Source organism: Astatotilapia calliptera, chromosome 4, assembly GCF_900246225.1.
Source record: "Astatotilapia calliptera chromosome 4, fAstCal1.2, whole genome shotgun sequence".
Taxonomy (NCBI): Eukaryota; Metazoa; Chordata; class Actinopteri; order Cichliformes; family Cichlidae; genus Astatotilapia; species Astatotilapia calliptera.
The window spans coordinates 14322121-14341815 of NC_039305.1; the positions used below are offsets into that span (position 1 = coordinate 14322121).

At 43.4% G+C, this 19695-nt stretch overlaps 2 protein-coding genes across 4 annotated transcripts in view; one reads left to right on the forward strand and one right to left on the reverse strand.

Moving 5' to 3' along the window:
- The window catches only part of glis2b (GLIS family zinc finger 2b), a 30664-nt gene extending 25288 nt beyond the window's left edge, over positions 1-5376 (reverse strand). For both annotated transcript variants that reach the window (XM_026164958.1, XM_026164957.1), the window contains exon 1: positions 5251-5376. The gene's annotated coding sequence lies outside the window, so the exon portion shown is untranslated. The remainder of the gene's footprint in view (positions 1-5250) is intronic.
- On the forward strand, positions 5315-18805 carry tfap4 (transcription factor AP-4 (activating enhancer binding protein 4)). 2 transcript variants are annotated; one of them, XM_026164956.1, is made up of 7 exons: positions 5315-6288; positions 12673-12838; positions 12937-13035; positions 13152-13322; positions 13417-13566; positions 17013-17180; positions 17264-18805. In XM_026164956.1, the coding sequence occupies exons 2-7, from the start codon at positions 12764-12766 to the stop codon at positions 17420-17422; spliced, it is 822 nt and encodes a 273-aa protein (XP_026020741.1). In that variant the 5' UTR covers positions 5315-6288; positions 12673-12763; the 3' UTR covers positions 17423-18805. The 2 variants fall into 2 exon arrangements, with proteins under 2 accessions (XP_026020741.1, XP_026020740.1); XM_026164955.1 differs by lacking the exon at positions 5315-6288 and adding an exon at positions 9146-9614.
- The last annotated feature ends 890 nt before the right edge of the window (positions 18806-19695 follow it).

Genomic DNA, 19695 nt, shown 5'->3' on the forward strand with positions numbered 1-19695 from the left:
CTTTTTCTACCTTTGTCTCCCACCCCTCTCCTTTTTTCTCTGTATTTCTGTGTTCTAGCTCAACTGGTGACAGGCTCCACCCTGCAGCTTTCATCTTTTTTTCCCTTTTTTTTTTTTTGAAGCTCCATCCAAGAGTGGGAAGCAGGGAAAAAGAGAGCAGAGAGACAGATGCAAAGGGACAGATGGAGGGTGACTGAGATGGCGACAGACAGGGTTGAGCATAATGCTGTAAAATGGAACAGCACTAAACTCTCGATTTAAATTTGTTGACGCGTCCAAGTCGTGCAATCAGTTGGAGCTGAGCGTCAGAAAGATCTGGTGCCGATTCCTCCTCTCGTTTTGGCGAAACGAGAGATCGAACGGCGAAGAACCAAATAAATGTGTTGTGGAACAAACCGCACATCGGCAGCCTGAGAAAGAGTCTCAGTTAGAGCTGAAGGTCAAGAAAATAGCCATGCTCTTGCATCTGAATCAATGCCAACACTTTAGAATCAGATAAGGAATGGCAAAGTCAACTATGACTGACAGCACCGATTATTAAAGACACGAGCAAACAAAGAGCGAGTACGCGGCTTTCAGATGGCGACCATCAATAGTTAAGATGGCCACTGAAGCCAATTCACTTTTAGCGAGCAAATAAAAACAGTGAGGCTGTTTCACAGAAGCGTCTGAGGTCAGAATTAGTCTCAAAAAGCAGCCTCAAACTTAAAACATTCCCAAATTACATAAGGCTCCCTGGTAAGAGGGAAAAAAAGGGAAAACAACCACGGTACATATGAATTAAATTAGTGCTGGCAACATCTCCACAACACCACAGAGAAGGTACAAACACTAAGAGGCCAAACTTTTCCCCCCTCTAACTCTCTCTCTTTTACTGCATGTATAAGATGGAGAATGTCTTATGTAATGTACACGAAGCTGGGAGCTCATGGAAAGTGGGAGACAAAAAACGTAAGGGAAGGACGGAGGAAGAGAAGGGAATAGAAGCCGAGTTGAACGCGAGGAGGAAATGGCGTCTCAGGGAATTAGGGATGGAGGGGAAGAGGGTGGTAGGAGGGAGGGGGGTGAAGGGGGCAAAGTCTGGAAGCTAGCTGACAGGATTGGATATGCCCAGACAGAGAGCCAGGCCCAGGCCCAGACTTGAGAGCCTTATGTGAATCTTAGAAATGCCTCACCCATCTCTCTCCCTCACCCCCTTCTCTTAAAAAGAAAAAAAAAGAAACCCTCACAATTCCTCCCTTCCCAGTCCGATACTCCTCAGCCATACTCACGGGCAGAGCTCCTCCCTTTCTTTTCTCCTCAAACAAGCAAACACACAAAGTCAAACTGGACTGCACATACGACAGAATCCAGGGTGTTGACCGAGCAAGTAATAATAACATAAACCAGCTGCGGCTCCACTTCAACCACAATACTTTGGGTATATTACTGTACAACTGGCAGATCCCTTAACTCAGCTTTCTGATCCCTTAAAGGGTCAAACTAGATCTACTTTTACTTTCATTTGCAAGTTAAACAGTAACAATGAAGCTGGAAATGGACCAAAAGTACAAAAAGTAAAAAGGAAAGGAGAATAAAAGGGAAAAAAAGAGAGCGTCTTCCTCTAAAATCTCCCATGTCTTAGCTCTCTTTCTCTATCTTTCCTCATCAGCAGTGCCCTGCCCCAGACATGGTCTGCATATTGTCTGCAAGGCTTTGCGAGCTGAAATTCTCTCATGATAGAAATACTGAGCAGGGAGTGCAGAAGGCGCTTTAAAGAGAATGGGAAGAGGTAGGGCGGGGTGGTTGGAGTGAAGCACTGAGTTGTCTGTGTTTATTTTGGAAATGCAGGACTGCACACTTGCAGCAGAGGAACTGACCCTAAACTTCACCGATCCTCACAGAAAAAGCTAAACCCGAGCACTCATTTAGGATGTCCCACACAGGTGATTTAAGAAAAGGGTAGACCATATATCCCCTCGGGGCAGGGGGCTGAGGGGTAGTTTAACCCACCCTGGGGACACAGGAATGGTCTGCTCGAGGAGGAAGCAGTGAGGCCGTGAGGTGATTAGTGGTTACAGTTTAACTGGAGAAAAATGCACGGTGCGTGAGCCCCAGCCAGCCTGGGAGCAAAGCGGTATGCACTGGTCTTTTTCAGTTTTCAAACTAGAATGAGTCAAGTCACTGTATGCACTTTGTCTATTCTTAATGCATGGGTCCAAGAGTGTGACCCATACAGACACATCAGTCTGCAGCGCTCCAAAATATGTCTGTGTCATTCAGCAAGCACGTGGCAATGATTAAGAGTAAAAGATTTGATTCGTCTGGAAGTGATTTACTATTATATACAAGTTTATCTACATTCAGGTATTGAGATTTACATACAATGTTCAGCTTGACGCTACAAGAGAGGACTTTACTAACCAGTGGATGATGCCAAAGTGGTTTTATCCACCCTTTATGTACAGTTAGTGGTAAGCAATTGAATGATTACATTGCCTTAGCGTTTTGGCAATAATTTAATTAATTAATGAAAACAGGCAACTCATTCATTGCGACTTATCTTCAAATAGGCACAGCTTTCTTAGAAATGTATCCAAAAACTGACCATCCTCTCTTCTCCGCCTAGCTTCAGTACAAAGACATTTCTTCTGGCACAACACTTGCATCTCCTCGATCACTGGTAACGAGCTTGAATGCACGACCCCGCCAAACGCGTTCGAGACGTGACATTTCCCTAATGCATGAAGCACGAGGCTGTTCATCTGATTAGCGTTAACTCTCTACAAATGCAAACCCCAGAAAGGACAGGCTCTGCCATGGGAAATCTCAAGTGCTGCAGCTCTTATCCCTGGGAAGATAAACGCAAGTGTGTATCAGGTGCCTTGTTTTCACTGCATGCTGCCTCATTCACTGACCACTGTAATCCTCCCTCCCCTGCTGCTGAGTTGCCTTTCAGCTCGCCTGTAATCCCTAGCAGCTACGGAGCCCCACTGTGATATTAATTCGAACACTCAACTTGGCTTTACCAAGCAGGTTTGTGCAACTTACATCCCACCCACTTACTGGTAGCAATCCTTGCCCTCCGCACAGTGTTTTTTCCCCTCTTAAGTAGCAAACATATTGTTGTGGTTTTACATGAAACTGTGAAAAAAAACCAACTTGCTTCTGCCACCTTTTAGACTTTAGATGAGGATTTCTTTGGCGGCAATGCAAAAAGCACAATGTAACAATCAAATCTATGGTGTCCATTTGTATTGGGCCTCGTTTAAGGTATTAAGCACAAGTGCACCCTGGGTTCCCACCATCTCTCTACCACAAACCTCGTGGTAATGCTGACGCAGGAGTACGCCTTTGAGTTCCACCTTTTCCACCATAAAACAGCTGCCGTTCCCTCACAGTTTGGACCAAAACTGAATGATGTCACGGTTGCGGTGCAATCTCAAGACACATGGAAAATTGAGGAGGGGGTGAATACCACACCCATGATCTGATTTTAGAGACTGGCACGGTGGACAGCCTTAATAGTACATATCCTCTGAGGAACCAACTACAGCAGCCAAAGGCTGTCAGACCTATAACTCTGGCTAGCACTCGGTGCAAGTTGTTGCTCCCAGCAGCAGTCCAGTTCCCTACATATGGCCAAGTATGAATTAAGGGAAGGAAAAGGAAATATACAGCAAGAAAATTACACACACACATCCTGTGAGCGTGGAATGCCACCACAAAGACGCACAGCTGGAGCTCTGTGGACATCTGGCTTTATGGTGGAGATGAGAGACTTTTCTCTGCAATGACTAAATGTTGTGGGAGAGAGTCGTTGCCTGAATAGCGATGGTGATAAATGCCTTTCCGTCTGACCACAGTCTTTCTCTCGGATGGATGTTATGGTTGACCTGCGGCTGAACTGATCATCAGCTGACTGGATAAACAATGCAGCCAGTGGGCTGTGGATGTGAGGAGCACCTGTGCTCACAGTTCTGAGAAGGTTTATGGATTACATAGTGGGGGCCTCAGGGAGGGAGCAAAAGGAGTCTCTCCCTGTGCAGAAAGCCTCTACGGCCTCTTTCGCTCCTTCCCCACATTCTTTGAGAGAGGTCCAGTGGGCCTGTGGCCAGACCTCCTCTCTCCACATGCTGCCTGTGTGACGGTTTTTCTCATGCACCAACACACTATATTGTTCACAGAACACCTCACAGTCACCTTGGAAATATACAGTCATCCAGCTCTTATCCCAGCCCCTGAGTGTGCCTCGTTCTGCTTGTGGCCTAATGCGTTTTAATGATCAGGCCTTATTACCCTCCAGCGTAGGCCTTGTTAGGTCTGCCTTGGCAGGGCAGAGCTCGGCTCTCTCTCTCTCCTGGCATCTTCTGGAACAATGGGACCAGGGGAGGCAGCCAATGGGGAGAAGGTCCATCCCAGGCCCAGTCCCAGTGTGCACACAATTAGGCTTAGGAACAGTGGAATTGCTTAATTGGAGGAAAATAGAGCTTTATCTAGGTTTCTCTGCCAGGGCTCATCCTTGCCCCCTTTGCTACATGCTTGGTCGCATCTAACTCAGAACTGGATGGAAAAAAATGACACAATGGCAGGCATATAAAAAGACCTAAAAGAGGTCTTAAGATCATAGTTATGGGCAAAATATTCCATTTAATCACAGCACATTTTATACCCAGTTGCAGCAAGATGAAAAGTTTAAGTGAGAAAATAAGTTTAAAAAAAAGAAGAAGTATTTTCTCATCTTCGTTATTTACCAATAACAAACATCACCGGTTTACGTATCACTCACAAGCATGGAGACGTTGAACTCTCTATCAGATGCGGTGGCAAACATCAGAGAGCTTCTATCAGGGAGGCTCTGTCTTGCACAACAGCTGGCTGAGCGGTGATGCATGCCTCTATATAGGGCGAGATTTGTGACACTGCTCTAAAAATGTCTCTCTCGGGCTCCTTGGAGGGGGATGCTGGATTAAGAACGGATGCAGACACGCGGAAAAGGTCGGTGACGCGGTTTGTGGGTGAATGGCACAAAACCCGGCGATGGCATGCTCGCCTCCACCGGCCTGTTGGCTGTGACAGAGCGGGGAATCCTGGCTGCAGGATTTTCGGCGCACCGCTGGAGAGAGTCCCCGAAAATAGGTCACTGCCCTGTTTGAACTCGCGCAAATTTTCCTCACAAAGCAGGAGCGCACTCACACCAGCGTGACCACGCAAGACAAGTGGGCACAACACACAGAACTGACGTCTCAGATAGGGTTGCCTTTGGCTTACCTTGAAGCGAGAATGCCGTGGATGTGGTCGAGATATCTCCGGCTTGGTCCCGATCTCTGCTGTGCAAACTTCGCACGCAAAGTCCCGTGGCTCTAACGGCGTCTGTGTCAAGAAGACCCCTCGTCAGTTTGTTGCTTTTTCTACGTTAAAAACGAAATAAACAGCTGTCATGTCTTGGGAAAATAGAACTAGGTGTCTGGAGAGGCGGTCCGTTTGCAGACCATTGTCAGGATTATTTCTAAGCATTGAAAAGCAAACATAAGCCTTAAAACGCAGCGTGTGTGACAGCTGCTCGTTTAAATAAAGGCTTGTCTACGAGGATGACAGCCTTGTCTGTGGTCGTGGGGTGATATTTTGCATGTTATCCCGACACTGGAAACCCGTCAAAAAAGTGCAAACACCCAGAGATCCTTAGCCTGAACTGTTCCCGCTGAGAAAAAAACAACGAAGACCACTTGCTTGTGCTGTGCATCAAAAGCGCATAGGTGATTTCTTCCTAAATTCAAAGCGCATCGCTTAATGGCAACGCTGGTCAAGTACAGGGGTTCCTATGGGTGGTCTTGCTTCTCCAAAGAGGGGGGGGGGGTGAAGGGGTGGGAGGGCACCAAGTGGTGGTGGTGGATAGGATAGATAGGGCGGGTTGGCGACGGGATGTGGGGTAGAGGGAGAGGATCGTCTCTAGCTTCTTCGGTGATTTTCCAGATGCAGAGGTAGGGCTGTTTTTGGTTTCTTTTCGCGCAGTGATCCCCGTGTGCCTTCTGCCTGATTTTTTTCTCTCTCCTCCCTCTCCGCACTCGGGGAGACGCTGAGTGCTGATGGAAGTCTCCCCCACGACCGTCTGACGCGCACAGACAGCCGCCCGGAGCCCAGCCAGCCCGTCAGGACCAGCCCAGAGTCTGCCAGCTCAGCGCATGCTTACTGCTCCGCCCATCCACCATAGGCAGTCCCAGGCTCCTCTCCAAACTAACCCTCTCTCTCCGTGTCCTCACGGTCATCTCTCCGCCCCTGCTCCCCGCCAACAACAGGCCATCGCGCAGGGTGACACCTCTCTTGTTTACAGTTTAAAATGTTCTCTTCTTCTTCAGTTTTGTCTCTTTGCTCGTATTAGCCACTAACTCAGCCCCGACAGGCTGCTCCGAAAAGACGGAAAACGCCGTTACGTAATTTAAAAGTTCAGTCTCGAGAAGAGCAGGCGATCCTTCTGCAAGACAAACGCACATTTTCACCACACGAGCCAAAACATCCCGTACTTGGCTCGTACACTGCACTGTCGTTAGAAATGTCAGTAATTATAAGGATGCATTACTGTAGCGGTAATTAGACAAAGCTGGTTATAGCAAATGCAGTCTGTGAGGTAATTAACAGACAGATTATCCTTTTTAAAAGCTTAGCTGTGAGCACCATTTTTACCTTAAAGTGTTTATTTTTTTAATTTCATATTTTGATAATCAATGAATCAGTAAACAGAACAGGATTTGCTGCCCCCTCTCCCTTTTTTGTTGTTGGTACACTGTCGCCATAAGTTGTAAGAAAAACACATCAAACATATTTTAAACCTTTATTTGTTTATTTATTTACAAACTTTTCAGTTGCTGCATCTACAGTAGAAATTCACTACATTGCCTAGTTTGTCATATTTGGCTGAATCCTCATATAATTTAGTGCATTCTTCGGGACAAAAGAAAGAAGAAAACAAAACAAAAACAACCCCCTCTTGTTTTTGTCATTTGGATGGAAATTACACACCAATATTATGATTTGAGCACATAAACAGTGTGAAAATGTCACCAACTGAGCAATTTCACCTTCTGGAACAGTTCCCTGGGCCATTTACTCCTCTTTGAGGTTTCACATAACCCATTTGTTTCTCACAGTAATGGTAAGACTACAATTACACGGTTGAATTTGGGAAACAAAATGTCAGCGTGTTAGATTTTAAAATTTAAATGTCAAAAAAAGAGAAGTGATTGCTTGTCTTGTATTTTGTGGTATCAGCACGTTACAGACAAAGCCAGTGGCACCACAGTGATAGTGTGTGTGTTTGGAATGTAAATAAAGGGTAACCTGGAGTGATGTGGCCAATGCCGAGCTGTAAGTTACTGTAATATATTAGGATTAAAAGCCTTTTATTGTCATTATAAATGTATAAGTCAGATGCAAAGAAAAAATTAATATCATACAATAATTTGTACAGTAAATGTAAAAAAGTGGTACATAACAACATTACTAAATAACCAATGTAGATAAAAGGGATCTAAGAGGTAATGTGTCATTTCCAAGGTGCAAATATTTTGCTGTATATGTATCAGTGTGTACACCACTGTTTTCTGGTCTTATAGGCTTTTATATATGTTCTAACTTTTAAAGGAATTCACGTTTGTAAAATAACTAGCAGCACAGATACCAACTCAAACAGAAGTCTCTGTCATAATCAATGCAACTTTTTTTTCTAACTTTTTTTCCTGATAGGTTTCTGTCCGGCCCATCTTGTGCCATCTAATGTGTGAGGTGTGCAATATGGCAGTGACTCGCCCTGGGTTTTCCTTTTACAACCACCAGGGGGCGTAAAGTTACCGGGTGGAAGGTGAAATAGCCTCCGGAGCCTTACATTTACTGCGAGAAAGTAAAAAATAAAAACAGTAATCTAACACTTCTATTAAAAATAAATAAAATGAATAATAAATAAATAAATAATGGGACTGAATGGAGTATTTGTACCATCAGTGTTGTAAAACATTAAAACTCCATCTAGCCTATCTTCATGTTATTGGAAAGTAATAAGCGGGGGCCTAAATAATAATGTCTGTGGAGTTTAAATCGTCTGCTATATCTGGAGGCATTACGATCTGATTCGGGATTCATGAACAAATGAATATTCCAGATAATATAAAGATGATTCAATGATGATGATGATGATTCAATATTCAAAGATGAACAATGTAGCTTTATGAATGAAAGGTAAAGAGGGGGTTTGTTTCTTGGAAGCATTTGTAATTTGGTGAAACGGTGCTAAGACGCACTTGTCCAGAAGAGGGCTGCTTTAAAAATCACTGCCACGGTTTCCAGCACTGATCTCCCACAGATGTATTCCTCTATTCTCCTGTAAACGCCCGACAGCGTGCAGCCGCACCTGTGGGTAATTACTAAAAATGCGCCATCGTGAAAAGATATAAAGCTGCTGCTGCTGCGGCTCAAAATTCCGGATCAAATCCACTGCTCCCGTCCTGTGACTTCACTCCATGCATGCGCCATATAGCCTCTGTTTAACAGATTAGATCAGGTTACTGTAATTTAGCCTCCCGTGCTTCCACTGTGGGTCTGTCACACCCAAAATGGTGAACAACATTAACATTCAGTGTGTGTGTGTGTGTGTGTGTGTGTGTGTCTAAAAGCCCTCCCCGGTGCGCTGTTGCTGTGCAGCGTTGCCAGCTCGTCAGCTGATCCCTCTTGTTCCCTTATCGCAGCTGTTGGATTGTCCACCCCTGTAGTAGTCCCGCTCTTTATTTGCTCATGAGCCCGAGCTGTCACGGTGCACTGACATTTGGGTTATAAAATAAGAATTTAAAATAATGTTGTTGTTGTTGTTTTGTTTTTTTTTAAGCCTATTTATGTTGAAATCATAGCCCCTCTCTACATAAAGTATATTTAAACCGATTCAAGCCATGTGACGGGAAACCATTAATGATTCAGCCCAGCTCTGTGACGGCAGATCTGATCACAGATCAGCTGTAAATGCCCCCCCCCAGGTTTAAACATTTCAAGCTCCCTCCGCGGCTCTCCACATGTGTCGGTGTATTTCTGCGCTAAATAGTCCTTTGTTTACGCGCAGTCCTCCCCCCCCCTCTCTCTCTCTGCGGAAGGAGGCTTTTGGTAGTGCAGTGTGTGACTCCTACCAGCTGTTTCCCGCCTTGAAAGCCATCCGATCAGCTGCGCACACACACACAGACACACACACGGTCATGCAGAGGGAGAAAGCAAAGGGGAGGGAGAAAGAGAGAGAGAGGTAGAGCGCCACACACAACGAGGGAACCCCATCAGCTGGAAGTCGAGTAACATTACAACTCTCAGCAGCCTCAAAGTACTACATTACACGGACGAGGCATTCATATCTCCTCTGTGGATTTAACCCGCATCGGATCACGGGGGATTTTTACCCACTAACGTCATCATTTTTCCCTTTTTATACCACGGAGACTGTTTGCTGCTTTTCTTTTTTTCCCCTTAAAAAACTGCTGGTGGTGGGGAGGGGGGGCACCAAACTGGCGAGAGGCGAGCATGGAGTATTTCATGGTACCAACTCAGAAGGTGCCCTCCTTGCAACATTTCAGGAAAACGGAGAAAGAAGTGATTGGTGGTCTTTGTAGGTGTGTATGCCACGCGCGTTTCACCCGACATGCTGTGCCTGTTATTATTTTTATTGTTATTATTATTATTATCACCGTCATCATCACTATTATCACCATCAAGTCATCTGCTGAGAGCACCGCGCACTTAGCGATGTCGGTTTTGGGCAACACGCTTGGTCTGATGTGTTATTGTGTACACGACCCTCTCACGCGGAGCTGCGGGCATTAATTAACATCAAACGGCGAGATCAAGGGGCGACCGAGCACGCGGGGGGCTCCCGCTGTGTCCACGGCGTCCTCTGCGTGCTTTTATTTTGCATCTTTGACTGCGAAATCGATGTATTTTGTGGCTAACAAACATAAACCACGTGGTTCCGTGCACACCACGCTGCTACTCGCTCAGCGCATCCCCGACCTATTTGTGCTTAAATAATCCCTCACCCGTGGCCTATGTGTACTTAAATTTACACGAGAAAGGGAAAGTTGAGCTAGCGGGCGTCGCGGTGTGTTAAGGGGTCTATTTTCGCCTCGCACATTCGTGGGGGTTGACGATTTCGCTCGCAGGGAGCCGAAGTTTATTGTGGGTAGTGCGGCCATGCTTGTGGCTTGTGCAAAAAAGTGATGGAGGTGGGGGGAGTGGATGAGAGAGGGGGTGAGAGGGTCTGGCGTTTGTTTCCTGTTTATGGCGCCCTGTTTTCATTCACTCCAAACGTTAAAAAAGCACTGCTGTTGTCTTATTCGCCCCTGTTTTAGGCGGCGGTGGTTTAAATGGCGTTTCTGCGCTTCCCGTTGACGCTATCGAGCCGCCTCCACTGCGTCGTTTCATCCCGCACCTCTGCCATGCTGCCTGCCGCATTGTTGTAATGGCGGAGGACACGAAAGTCTGCTCGGAGCGCGAAGGTGGTGTCGGGCACTGTGAGGACGGAGGAAGTGTGTTTGGGGGACGTTAAAATACGTTTCCCGTTGGATTTGTTCGGTAAAAGGAGACATTTGGCTTTTCGCGGGGAGGCAGGAAAATTAAAAGTGGCGTTATTAATAAGGGGGTGTGTGTATGTCGCGGAAGGCCCGTCGATACGTCCGCAGCCCTGTTTGAAGAAGGAGGCGGAGGGATCTGCGACTGTTGCTCCTGCTGCTGGTAGTGACATGGGCAGTCTGGGAAATGTAGTCCGCTTTTCTGCGGGGAATTGGTGCACCGCAAGGAAAGCCGGAACTTTACCCAGACAAACTTTAAATGCTTTTACAATTTAAAATAAAGCGGAAATTGGCACATTTTTTCTTTAAACTTTGACTCCGTGAGCACACTCTAAAGTCCTTATCACTCAAATATAACTTAATAAAAACCAGAATGACTAAAATTTGTATCAGTTCTTGTTGTAAAGTCACATTTATTCAGCAATAAAATACACAGTTCGTTATTAATTAGCTTTTTTAAATCCCTGGATCTGTAAAATATAACAGTTTTTAAAAAAAATGATGATCACTGTTATAGTTTTATTGTTACATTTTATCTGCACAACAGTTTTAAAACTCATGTCCAGGTTGTTATATTTGAGACATTTTGGCAGTCTTGCTGGAAAAGCAACTTGTGATTATTAATGTATTTGTAGAACTCGTAGAATTTGAAGACAAAGCTAGAAAGGCAAGGTTGAGATGGTTTGGGCATGTGCAGAGGAAGAATAGTGGATAGGTTGGAGATGAAAGATGGACCTCCCAGTTGAGCAGATTGCATACAGAGGGTTGGAGTGACAAGAGAGGTTGCTAAGGGTTGGATGTGATGGAGGCAATCGAAAAATGATGTTGAAGATATTTGTGGAACCATATTTCAATTTGATCAGTTTTAATCAGCCTGTTGGTTGAGCTTTGTTTAGTTTCTTGGGTAATAATTTAAGCCTAAACTCACTCTAATTCAGGCTCTAAAGTGGCCTGCGTTTGTAAAGTTCAGGCTCAGTTGGTCATGTTTTGGCAGTGGATCTGTTTGTTGGATGTGCTGCTGCAGTGCTACACGTGTGTGTGTGTGTGTGTGTGTGTGCGCGTGTCTGTGTATACACACATAGACACTGCTTTTCTAATCTGCGTCTGCACAATTGTTCCCAATGTTTGCACTAAGGCAGCTGAGTCAGTACAGATAAGAGCTTGGTTTCAGAGAGGGTCCCATAGATAGTGTTTGATACTGAGGATGTTAGAGGAAATTCACTTAGAATTCCCCCTCAAACTGAATTTAACCATGTGGAATGCACTGATTCACAGTTTAAATATTGGAATGTTCATAATAAACTATATGCTGCTGCAACATTGACATATCTTCTAACACGTGCTAACAATTCAAATAAACAGAACTTGTGATCTTTCATAGGTTTGTAACAATTTCAGTTATTAGCAATGATACATGTAGTTGCTAGTGAGCTGAAAGGACAAAGCCGCTGTAAATACCTGTGTAATCACAGGAACGGGCCAGTCATTTCTGCTCTTTGGTGGTGATATAAATACACACTTTAAAGAGTCAGCTCACATAAAAACAAAACAAACAAAAAAACAGTTGATGTCAAGGGGAGCAAATGCTGTCAGCTTTTTGCTTTTCCTCCTGTGTCCAGATAATTTCTTATGTAATGCAGTTCTGGTATATGTAAACTTAACTCAGCTGCAGGTTTACTGCATTGGTGAAGAGTGGAGCAAACTGTGCCTTGGCATAAACTGTTTTTATTGGAACTATTTCTTGGGTATAAAGTAGTTCCAACAAAAACCATCAGGAGAGGCTTGCCTGTGCTTGCAATTAGTTTACTAACTTGACCACTAATAATTTCCCCACACTAAACCTTGAGATGTTTTTGAAGTGAAATGACGGAAAGTGCTAATGGAAGTACGAGAAGAAAGAGCAAATTGAGGAAATCTGGGCTGACCAAAAAAAAAAAGATTTGATTAGCATTCGCAGCAACAAGTTTACTTGTGGCCACTGAGTGTGCCATCAGCACCATATTAGTAAATGTTTTTTGTTTTAACACAGATTGGTTTATTTTTAAGTCTTCTTAAACTGTACATTTTCCCTAATAGCTTTCCTGCCTCTCCCTTCTTCCCCTAGCCTGGCCAACATTCCTCTGACCCCAGAAACAGCCCGGGACCAAGAGAGGCGAATCCGTAGAGAGATCGCCAACAGCAACGAGCGTCGGCGTATGCAGAGCATCAATGCTGGATTCCAGTCACTTAAAACACTCATCCCACACAGCGATGGAGAGAAACTCAGCAAGGTGGGTCATAAACAGTGATTTAAATTAGATGATGAGTTAGCTGGAGCTGGAAGGGTCTGAACTTGCTTTCATAACCAAACTGTAATGTTGTTCTTCAGGCTGCCATCCTGCAACAGACGGCAGAGTACATTTTTACTTTGGAGCAGGAGAAGACACGTTTATTGCAGCAGAACAGTCAGCTCAAACGAATCATACAGGTAAACCAGTGCGCTGCCCATGCAGACTGTTTGCAAAGGAGTTAGCTGTCTTTTCACTATCATCAATCTTAGCATTCATCTAAAGCACATCTCACATTTCTGTTTGCGCTCTCTAGGAGTTAAGTGGTTCCTCCCCCAAGAGGAGGCGTGCAGAGGAGAAAGATGAAGGGATTGGCTCACCAGACATCCTGGAGGAGGAGAAAACCGAGGACTTAAGAAGGGAGATGATCGAGTTGAGACAGCAGCTGGAGAAAGAACGTTCAGCCAGGATGAATCTAGAAGAACAGGTGACGACAATAACGCAGTTTCAAGAGTTTGAAATTCCACCGACTGCTGTGGTTTGAACTTTTCAGAAATATTATCCTATTTTTTGCATCTTAGATGCGGTCCATGGATGCCCAGTTGTACCCAGAGAAGCTGAAGGCAATCACCCAGCAGTTCCAGGAGCAGCAGGCCCAACCGCAGAGCCTTGTCCGTCTGCAGCAGCACAAACAGCTGGAGAGGGACCTCACTCCAGCCCACAGCCCACAGGTTGAAACATCTGCATATCACTGACTGATATACTTTAAAGATGTATGCTTTTTACTGATATAGAAAAATCCCCTCTGTTTCAGTGTTTCAATAAAACCTAATGAATTTAAACCGTTTTTGACACAGAGGATTAGTAAATCAAATCAAGAGTAAAAATCTGGCCTTTTAGACAAATTTTTAGCTTTGAGGTAAATATTTTTGGATTTGTCGATGGAATGATAGGATAAAAAATTTAGACCTTTTGTCGTCATTGTTCAGCTCAGCGTTTCCTTTCCCCCTCTGTTCATCCTTTTAACATATACAGAGGCCATGTGCAGCAAGCTCTTGAATTTGACACACAAAAAAGTGTTTATTTTTGGCTCATTAGCCTAAACTCATCAGCTGGCAGGCACCAGATTTCCCCCCCTTCCCCCTCCCTAGCATGTAAATTTTTTATGGACTTTGAGTCAATTATGTCAAAGTGTGTTGCGTTTTCTAAAAATACACACACACACACACACACACATACGCAGCTAGACTAGTCTTAGAGTCTACCGTAGATTTCACAAAGACATGTGGACAAGGACATGACAGTCCTGTCCATGTCCACAGTTAGAGCTGTCAGCAGCTCAGACAGATTTACAGTGTGTTAAATGAGCCGCTCACACGTCTTTCTGCCGGTGCCGTCTCCAGCCCTGATAGCTGCAGCGTCCTGTTACTGCAGGCTTACCCTAACTGAACATGATGCCAAATCAATCATCGCCTGATGTCTGCCCTATCCGCTCCTTGTGGCAGCTGGGCTTTTGCAGTAAAAGATGATTGACGCCCTTTACATTAGTCATATGACACTTTGTGACTCCATAAGCAGAGCTGTGTAATGTAACCTCAAGTCAATATCAGTATGAATTTGCAGAATTGCAGCAACACTGAATTACCCCGGGGGGGGAAGCTAATTCAGGTGTGATTTACTGTATTGTTACCATCATGACTACTGAACAGTCTAGGACTGCATTGCATGACTCATTTTAATATTGCATTTTAACTTGTTATCATGTTAACATCTCAAAAAAAATTGTGATAGGGTCATGTTTAGCACTATGCAGCATCTTCTCTTTTTTTAACAGTCCATAAACATCTGGGAACTGAGGTGATCAGGGGCTAGACTTCTGGGAAAGAATGTTGTCCTATTTTTGTTTGATATAAGAATTTAGCTGCTCAGTAGTCCTATCACTTCTTTGTCATAGTTTTCATTTCATAATGTCAATTGAGCTCAATTTAGGGTTTTTATATAAAGCACTAAATCACAACAGTCCCCACAAGTCACTTTATACTGTAGGGTAAAGACTCTATAGTATTCGAAAGAAACAATCAAACATACCTCTATGAGCAAGCTCCAAGAAGTTGAACTTAATTCTTCTCAGTATTAATTTTAAGCTTTTATAAAATGCTGCAGGCAAGCGTAGATGTTAGGTGATTGAAATGTGAACTATGCGCCAACTTCATCACTACTTGATCAACAAAAAACAAGTGTAAACAATCTGCATTACTTTTGCAAAACACTTGTCACTTGTCTCCTTATGTGTGGAAAGTTCTCACCTGCAAGAGAAGAATACAAATCCAGCAGTGATACTGAGTTGAAGCGCTCTGCCAGTAGTGAATTAGACTGCAGGTCAATGAGTTCAAGCTTAACATCACTGGATCCATTATTCAAACTGCAAGTGAAGGGAGCTGAAATCATGTGCATTTCACTCTCAAGTGTTTTGAAGTCTTCAAATCACCTTGAAAACTCATTATGCAGGGCTCCTAACATGGACAAGTACCAGCTGAGGGGATCAGCTGATGGTATGGCTTCTTTCACTGTTGATATGCAAGTAAGAATGGTGTTCCCAAATCGGCTTGAAAGAAACTGCAACTTTCTTATGAAACCTTTTTATGAAGCTTTACATTTCATGTGCAAATTGGCCCTGTCTTGCAGTTTGGTATTTAGTTCATTCATTAGTGCAGTCATATAAATAACAAATGTAAGACTGTATTCCGTTCTCCTGAAGAGCGCTCTGAATTATCCTTGCCTTTCTTCACATAAAACTCTTAAATTTTTACTCTCAAGTGCGACACTCTTACCCAAGCTGAGCCACCTGACAGCTGTGTGGTAGCCTATGTCACCATTTTCAGTCTCGCGTCCCTCCAAAAGTCTAACAAACGGTGCTCTTGCCCACATCAAGTTAAATATTTCAACAATGATATGGTTAATTTTTAGCACCTACTTACACAACACCTCCTGGTGTATAATACAATGCAGAGATACCTATTTCAGTTCTGGGATCATTTCAGTCCCTTTTTCTTGCATCCACTTCAGAAGGCTGACATTTTCCCTGTCAGATTAGATTTTTTTTACTCGGGGTATGCTAGCACAGCACAGTCCACAAAACACTCTTTTATAAACTCCCCAAGAGAAATTGGCTTAATGTTTTTTTTATGATTTGATGAGACTCTTCCATCCCTAGATCTGTAAAGCCTGGTAAAAGGTCTTTGTCGTTTTGTAGCTTTTTTTTTTTAGCAAAGGTTCAACTGTCTGTTCCCACTCTGCATAGGTTCTTGTATTTCTCTAATGAAGAGCTAAAAAATTTCAAAGTTTTTCTAACTTTTAATTGAGCTTTGGCCGAAAGAGGACTGCAGTCTTTCACTATTATGTTCACATGTGCCTCTTTTTTGAGTGAATGAGCTTCAACATGCATTTCTGGTTAGCATCGTAAACCGTTCACAGACAGTGATTTCTGGAAGTGTTTCTGACCCCATGCAGTGATTTCCATGACAAAATCACATCTGTTTTTAATGCACTGCTGCCCAGGAGCCTGAATATTACAAGTGTTCAGTATTGATTTTTGGGCTTGTCTTCTTTGCGCACAGAGATTTCTCCAGAATCTCAGAATCTTTTGATCATATTTTGTACTGTAGATGATGAAATATTCAAAGTCTTTTTCAGTTTAACATTGAGGAACATTTTTTTGATGATTTTGCAGTTTTCTGCAGATTGGTGATCCTCTGCAAAGACTCTGACCCTCTAACATGCTCTTTAATATACTCAGTCATACTACTGACCTGCTGCAAATGAACCTAATTATTTTAAAATGCTCCTCCAAGTTTTCTTTTTTATAAAACCACTTACTTTTATTATTGCTCCTGTCCCAACTTTTTTGAGGTAGTTTTTGCCATGAAAATCAAAATGACCTTAATTGTCTCAGTTTATTAAACAACTGATATGATATATTCTCTTCTCCTTTGCATTTTACACAGGATCCTAACTTATTTGGAGTTGGGGTTGTATTTTTGTATTACTGCTAACATTATTTACAAATTTAATATATGTTAATAGTAAACGGTGCAGGTTAAAAATGTGCCTTCAGTGCACTGAGGTTGCAGAAGTGATGACATGAGAATAATAAACGGTGATTGCACCTTTCTACCAGGTGTTGGCCCCTGCTACTCCCCCAGCCCCTACACACCACGCTACAGTCATTGTTCCTGCACCTGTCCAGACTCCTCAGTCCCACCATGTTACTGTGGTAGCCATGGGCCCAGCATCAGTTATCAACACAGTTTCCACATCTCGACAGAACCTGGATACCATCGTTCAGGTAAGGCACAAAATCCTGCCTCATATCCCACCACTAGAGGGGGGTGTTGTCGCTGACATCTGTTGCCTCTGTGTTTCCCTCAGGCAATCCAGCACATCGAGGGCACCCAGGGGAAGGGTGGCGCCGGGGAGGAAGAGCAGAGGAGGGCGGTCATCGTCACTTCAGGACGTGTCCTCTCTGACGCGGCAGGCTCAGACACAGCCTCAAACAGCGACGGGCCGGACGACTGTTCACTGCCTTGAGTTCATCCCTGACGTCTTACGTACCATACACTCACATGCACGCACACACCTACACACAAGCCCCAAGCGGAGCAGGGCTACAGGAGCCTACAAACTCACAGCGCTGTTGTTCGGTGGAAAAGTCTGCTAGTTAGATTGAAGCACTTGTTTTGTTTTCTTAATCAATACACGTCATGTTGTACCGTGATAGGCAGCCCTTATGGTTTACACTTAGACACTCACACATGCAGCCTCTTCTGTTTTTTTTCCTTTCCTCTGCTTATGTCTAGCGCCGATCCTTCATTCACTCACTTACACAAGCTTTCTTCGTTAAACTATAGAAAGACAAATAGAGCGACTACTTCACTGACTATAAATGCTCTGTTTTACTGGATACTAGAACTTTCGAATGTCAACTAAACATTTCCATTAACTACCAGGACTGTTATCTCTCTGTGCGCCCCTGAAGTCGAAAAAGGAGACAAAGTCAATGAAGAGCCCATTGGTGTGGCGTCAAAACCCCCGCACCAGAGCAATTTTTTTTCCCGCCCCTAAGCTGAACATCCTTTAAACCTTCCTCGGTTCCCGATCCAACTGAGCTGTATGGAGAGACACTGTGAGGAAAAAAAAGACTGTCCTAAAGTTCCACCTTTTAGGCTTTGTGTTGAGAGAATGTGTTATTTTACTTTTGTGAAGTCGACCTTTTCATGCTGTGTTTTTCTTAAGAGTCCTCTAACAACAGGTTGATGAGAATTTCAAAGCTGTTTTTCATGGCTGACTGGTGCTCACAGGAAATGAAGCGAAGCTCGAAAAGAGAGTGCACTTACTGGTTCAAAACGCTATTTTATTTTTCTTCTCATGTTGTTTGTTTGTTGCCATTTTTGCTGGGCTGGGATCCCAGTAAACCCACATATCTTGACCCACATGACTTATTCTGTTTACTCGTGGTCTGACCAAAAAAAAAGTTTTTAAATTTCTTTTTTTTAAATTTCACATTTCCTGACATCTTCCCTTTCTGAGTTTAAAAACACATGGCTTTTAAAATAAGCTACTCTTTGGGCCCCTGTCGAGTAACTGTCACATATGTGTCTCTTTTAGTGTTTTGAATCAGCGAGGCTTAGCGGTGCTCCGGACTCTGGTAGTCTGCAGCAGACCCGCTTTTGCCTTGAAATTCTTGCACGTGCAAATATAACTTGAATACAATCACTTGTTTGCTCGATCTTAAGAGCTTGTTCTATTTAGCCCCTTCCAGTGTAGTTTGCTTGTTTGTTTTTTTGTTTGTTTGTTTTGGGATATGTATCAAAGCAGAATATGCTTAAAATATGAGGAAAATGCCCAGTCTATATGCATTTCTTTATATTGAATATTTATCCTTTAGTGCGTTTTCTGTAAAATGTACCATGTTTTTTTGTTTTTGTTTTTTTTTTTGTTTTGTTTTTTTTTTTTTTTGTACACATTTCTGCTTACATTTTTATTTGTTCTGTTGCCGGGAACTCTTGGTTGACGGACAGATTGACAAAGACATGTAGCGGAGAGAGGCTGCAGCATGCCTTACTAATAGCAGGTGCAGGGAGGCACTGTGAAGCCAGCCTTAACACAGCCCTGGGGTTGAGGGAAGTTTTATTTTTTTATTATTATTATTTTTTCTCTTACCTGCGTCATTTGGTAGCCGCTGGAACCCCTTTTTGTTTCGAGCTATCAGATCAATCCAGCTGGTTTGTGTTGGAATACTGTATATTCCCAGTCATGCTTTGTTTTTATTTTACTATGCTTTTTTAAAAACAGGTTGCATTCATATGGTCCTGAAAGAGTATTCAAAATGCGATTTCTGGTTACTAGTAGATTTTATTATATTTTAGCCCCTTAAAGCCAGTTGATTGGCAAAAATATATATACACACAAATATATATATATATGTATATATATATATATAGCCACAAAGAGACGTCAGCATTCCATAAATGTCCTTTAACAGTTCATTTTTCAGAAGATTAGTTGCATCTTTGACGCATCCCTCCTCACCCCTTGCGTCAGTGCATAGATGGAGCTTCGAACCGCTGCACAGATAAATCGCGGAATTGCCCTTTAAAGAAAAAACTATTGATGTCAGCTGCACTGCAATAAGCAGAATTAAATGATGGGTTGTTTGCGAGTGCTTCTCTTGATAGGAAAGGGGATTCCTGGATATGGAAAAAGTTTGCATGCTCTTCTGTTTGTGGAGCTTGCTTTCCTTATTTTTTGCCGTCTGTTTGCATTTGATCACTTTCCCCTAAATCCCAGACATTGTTTATTTC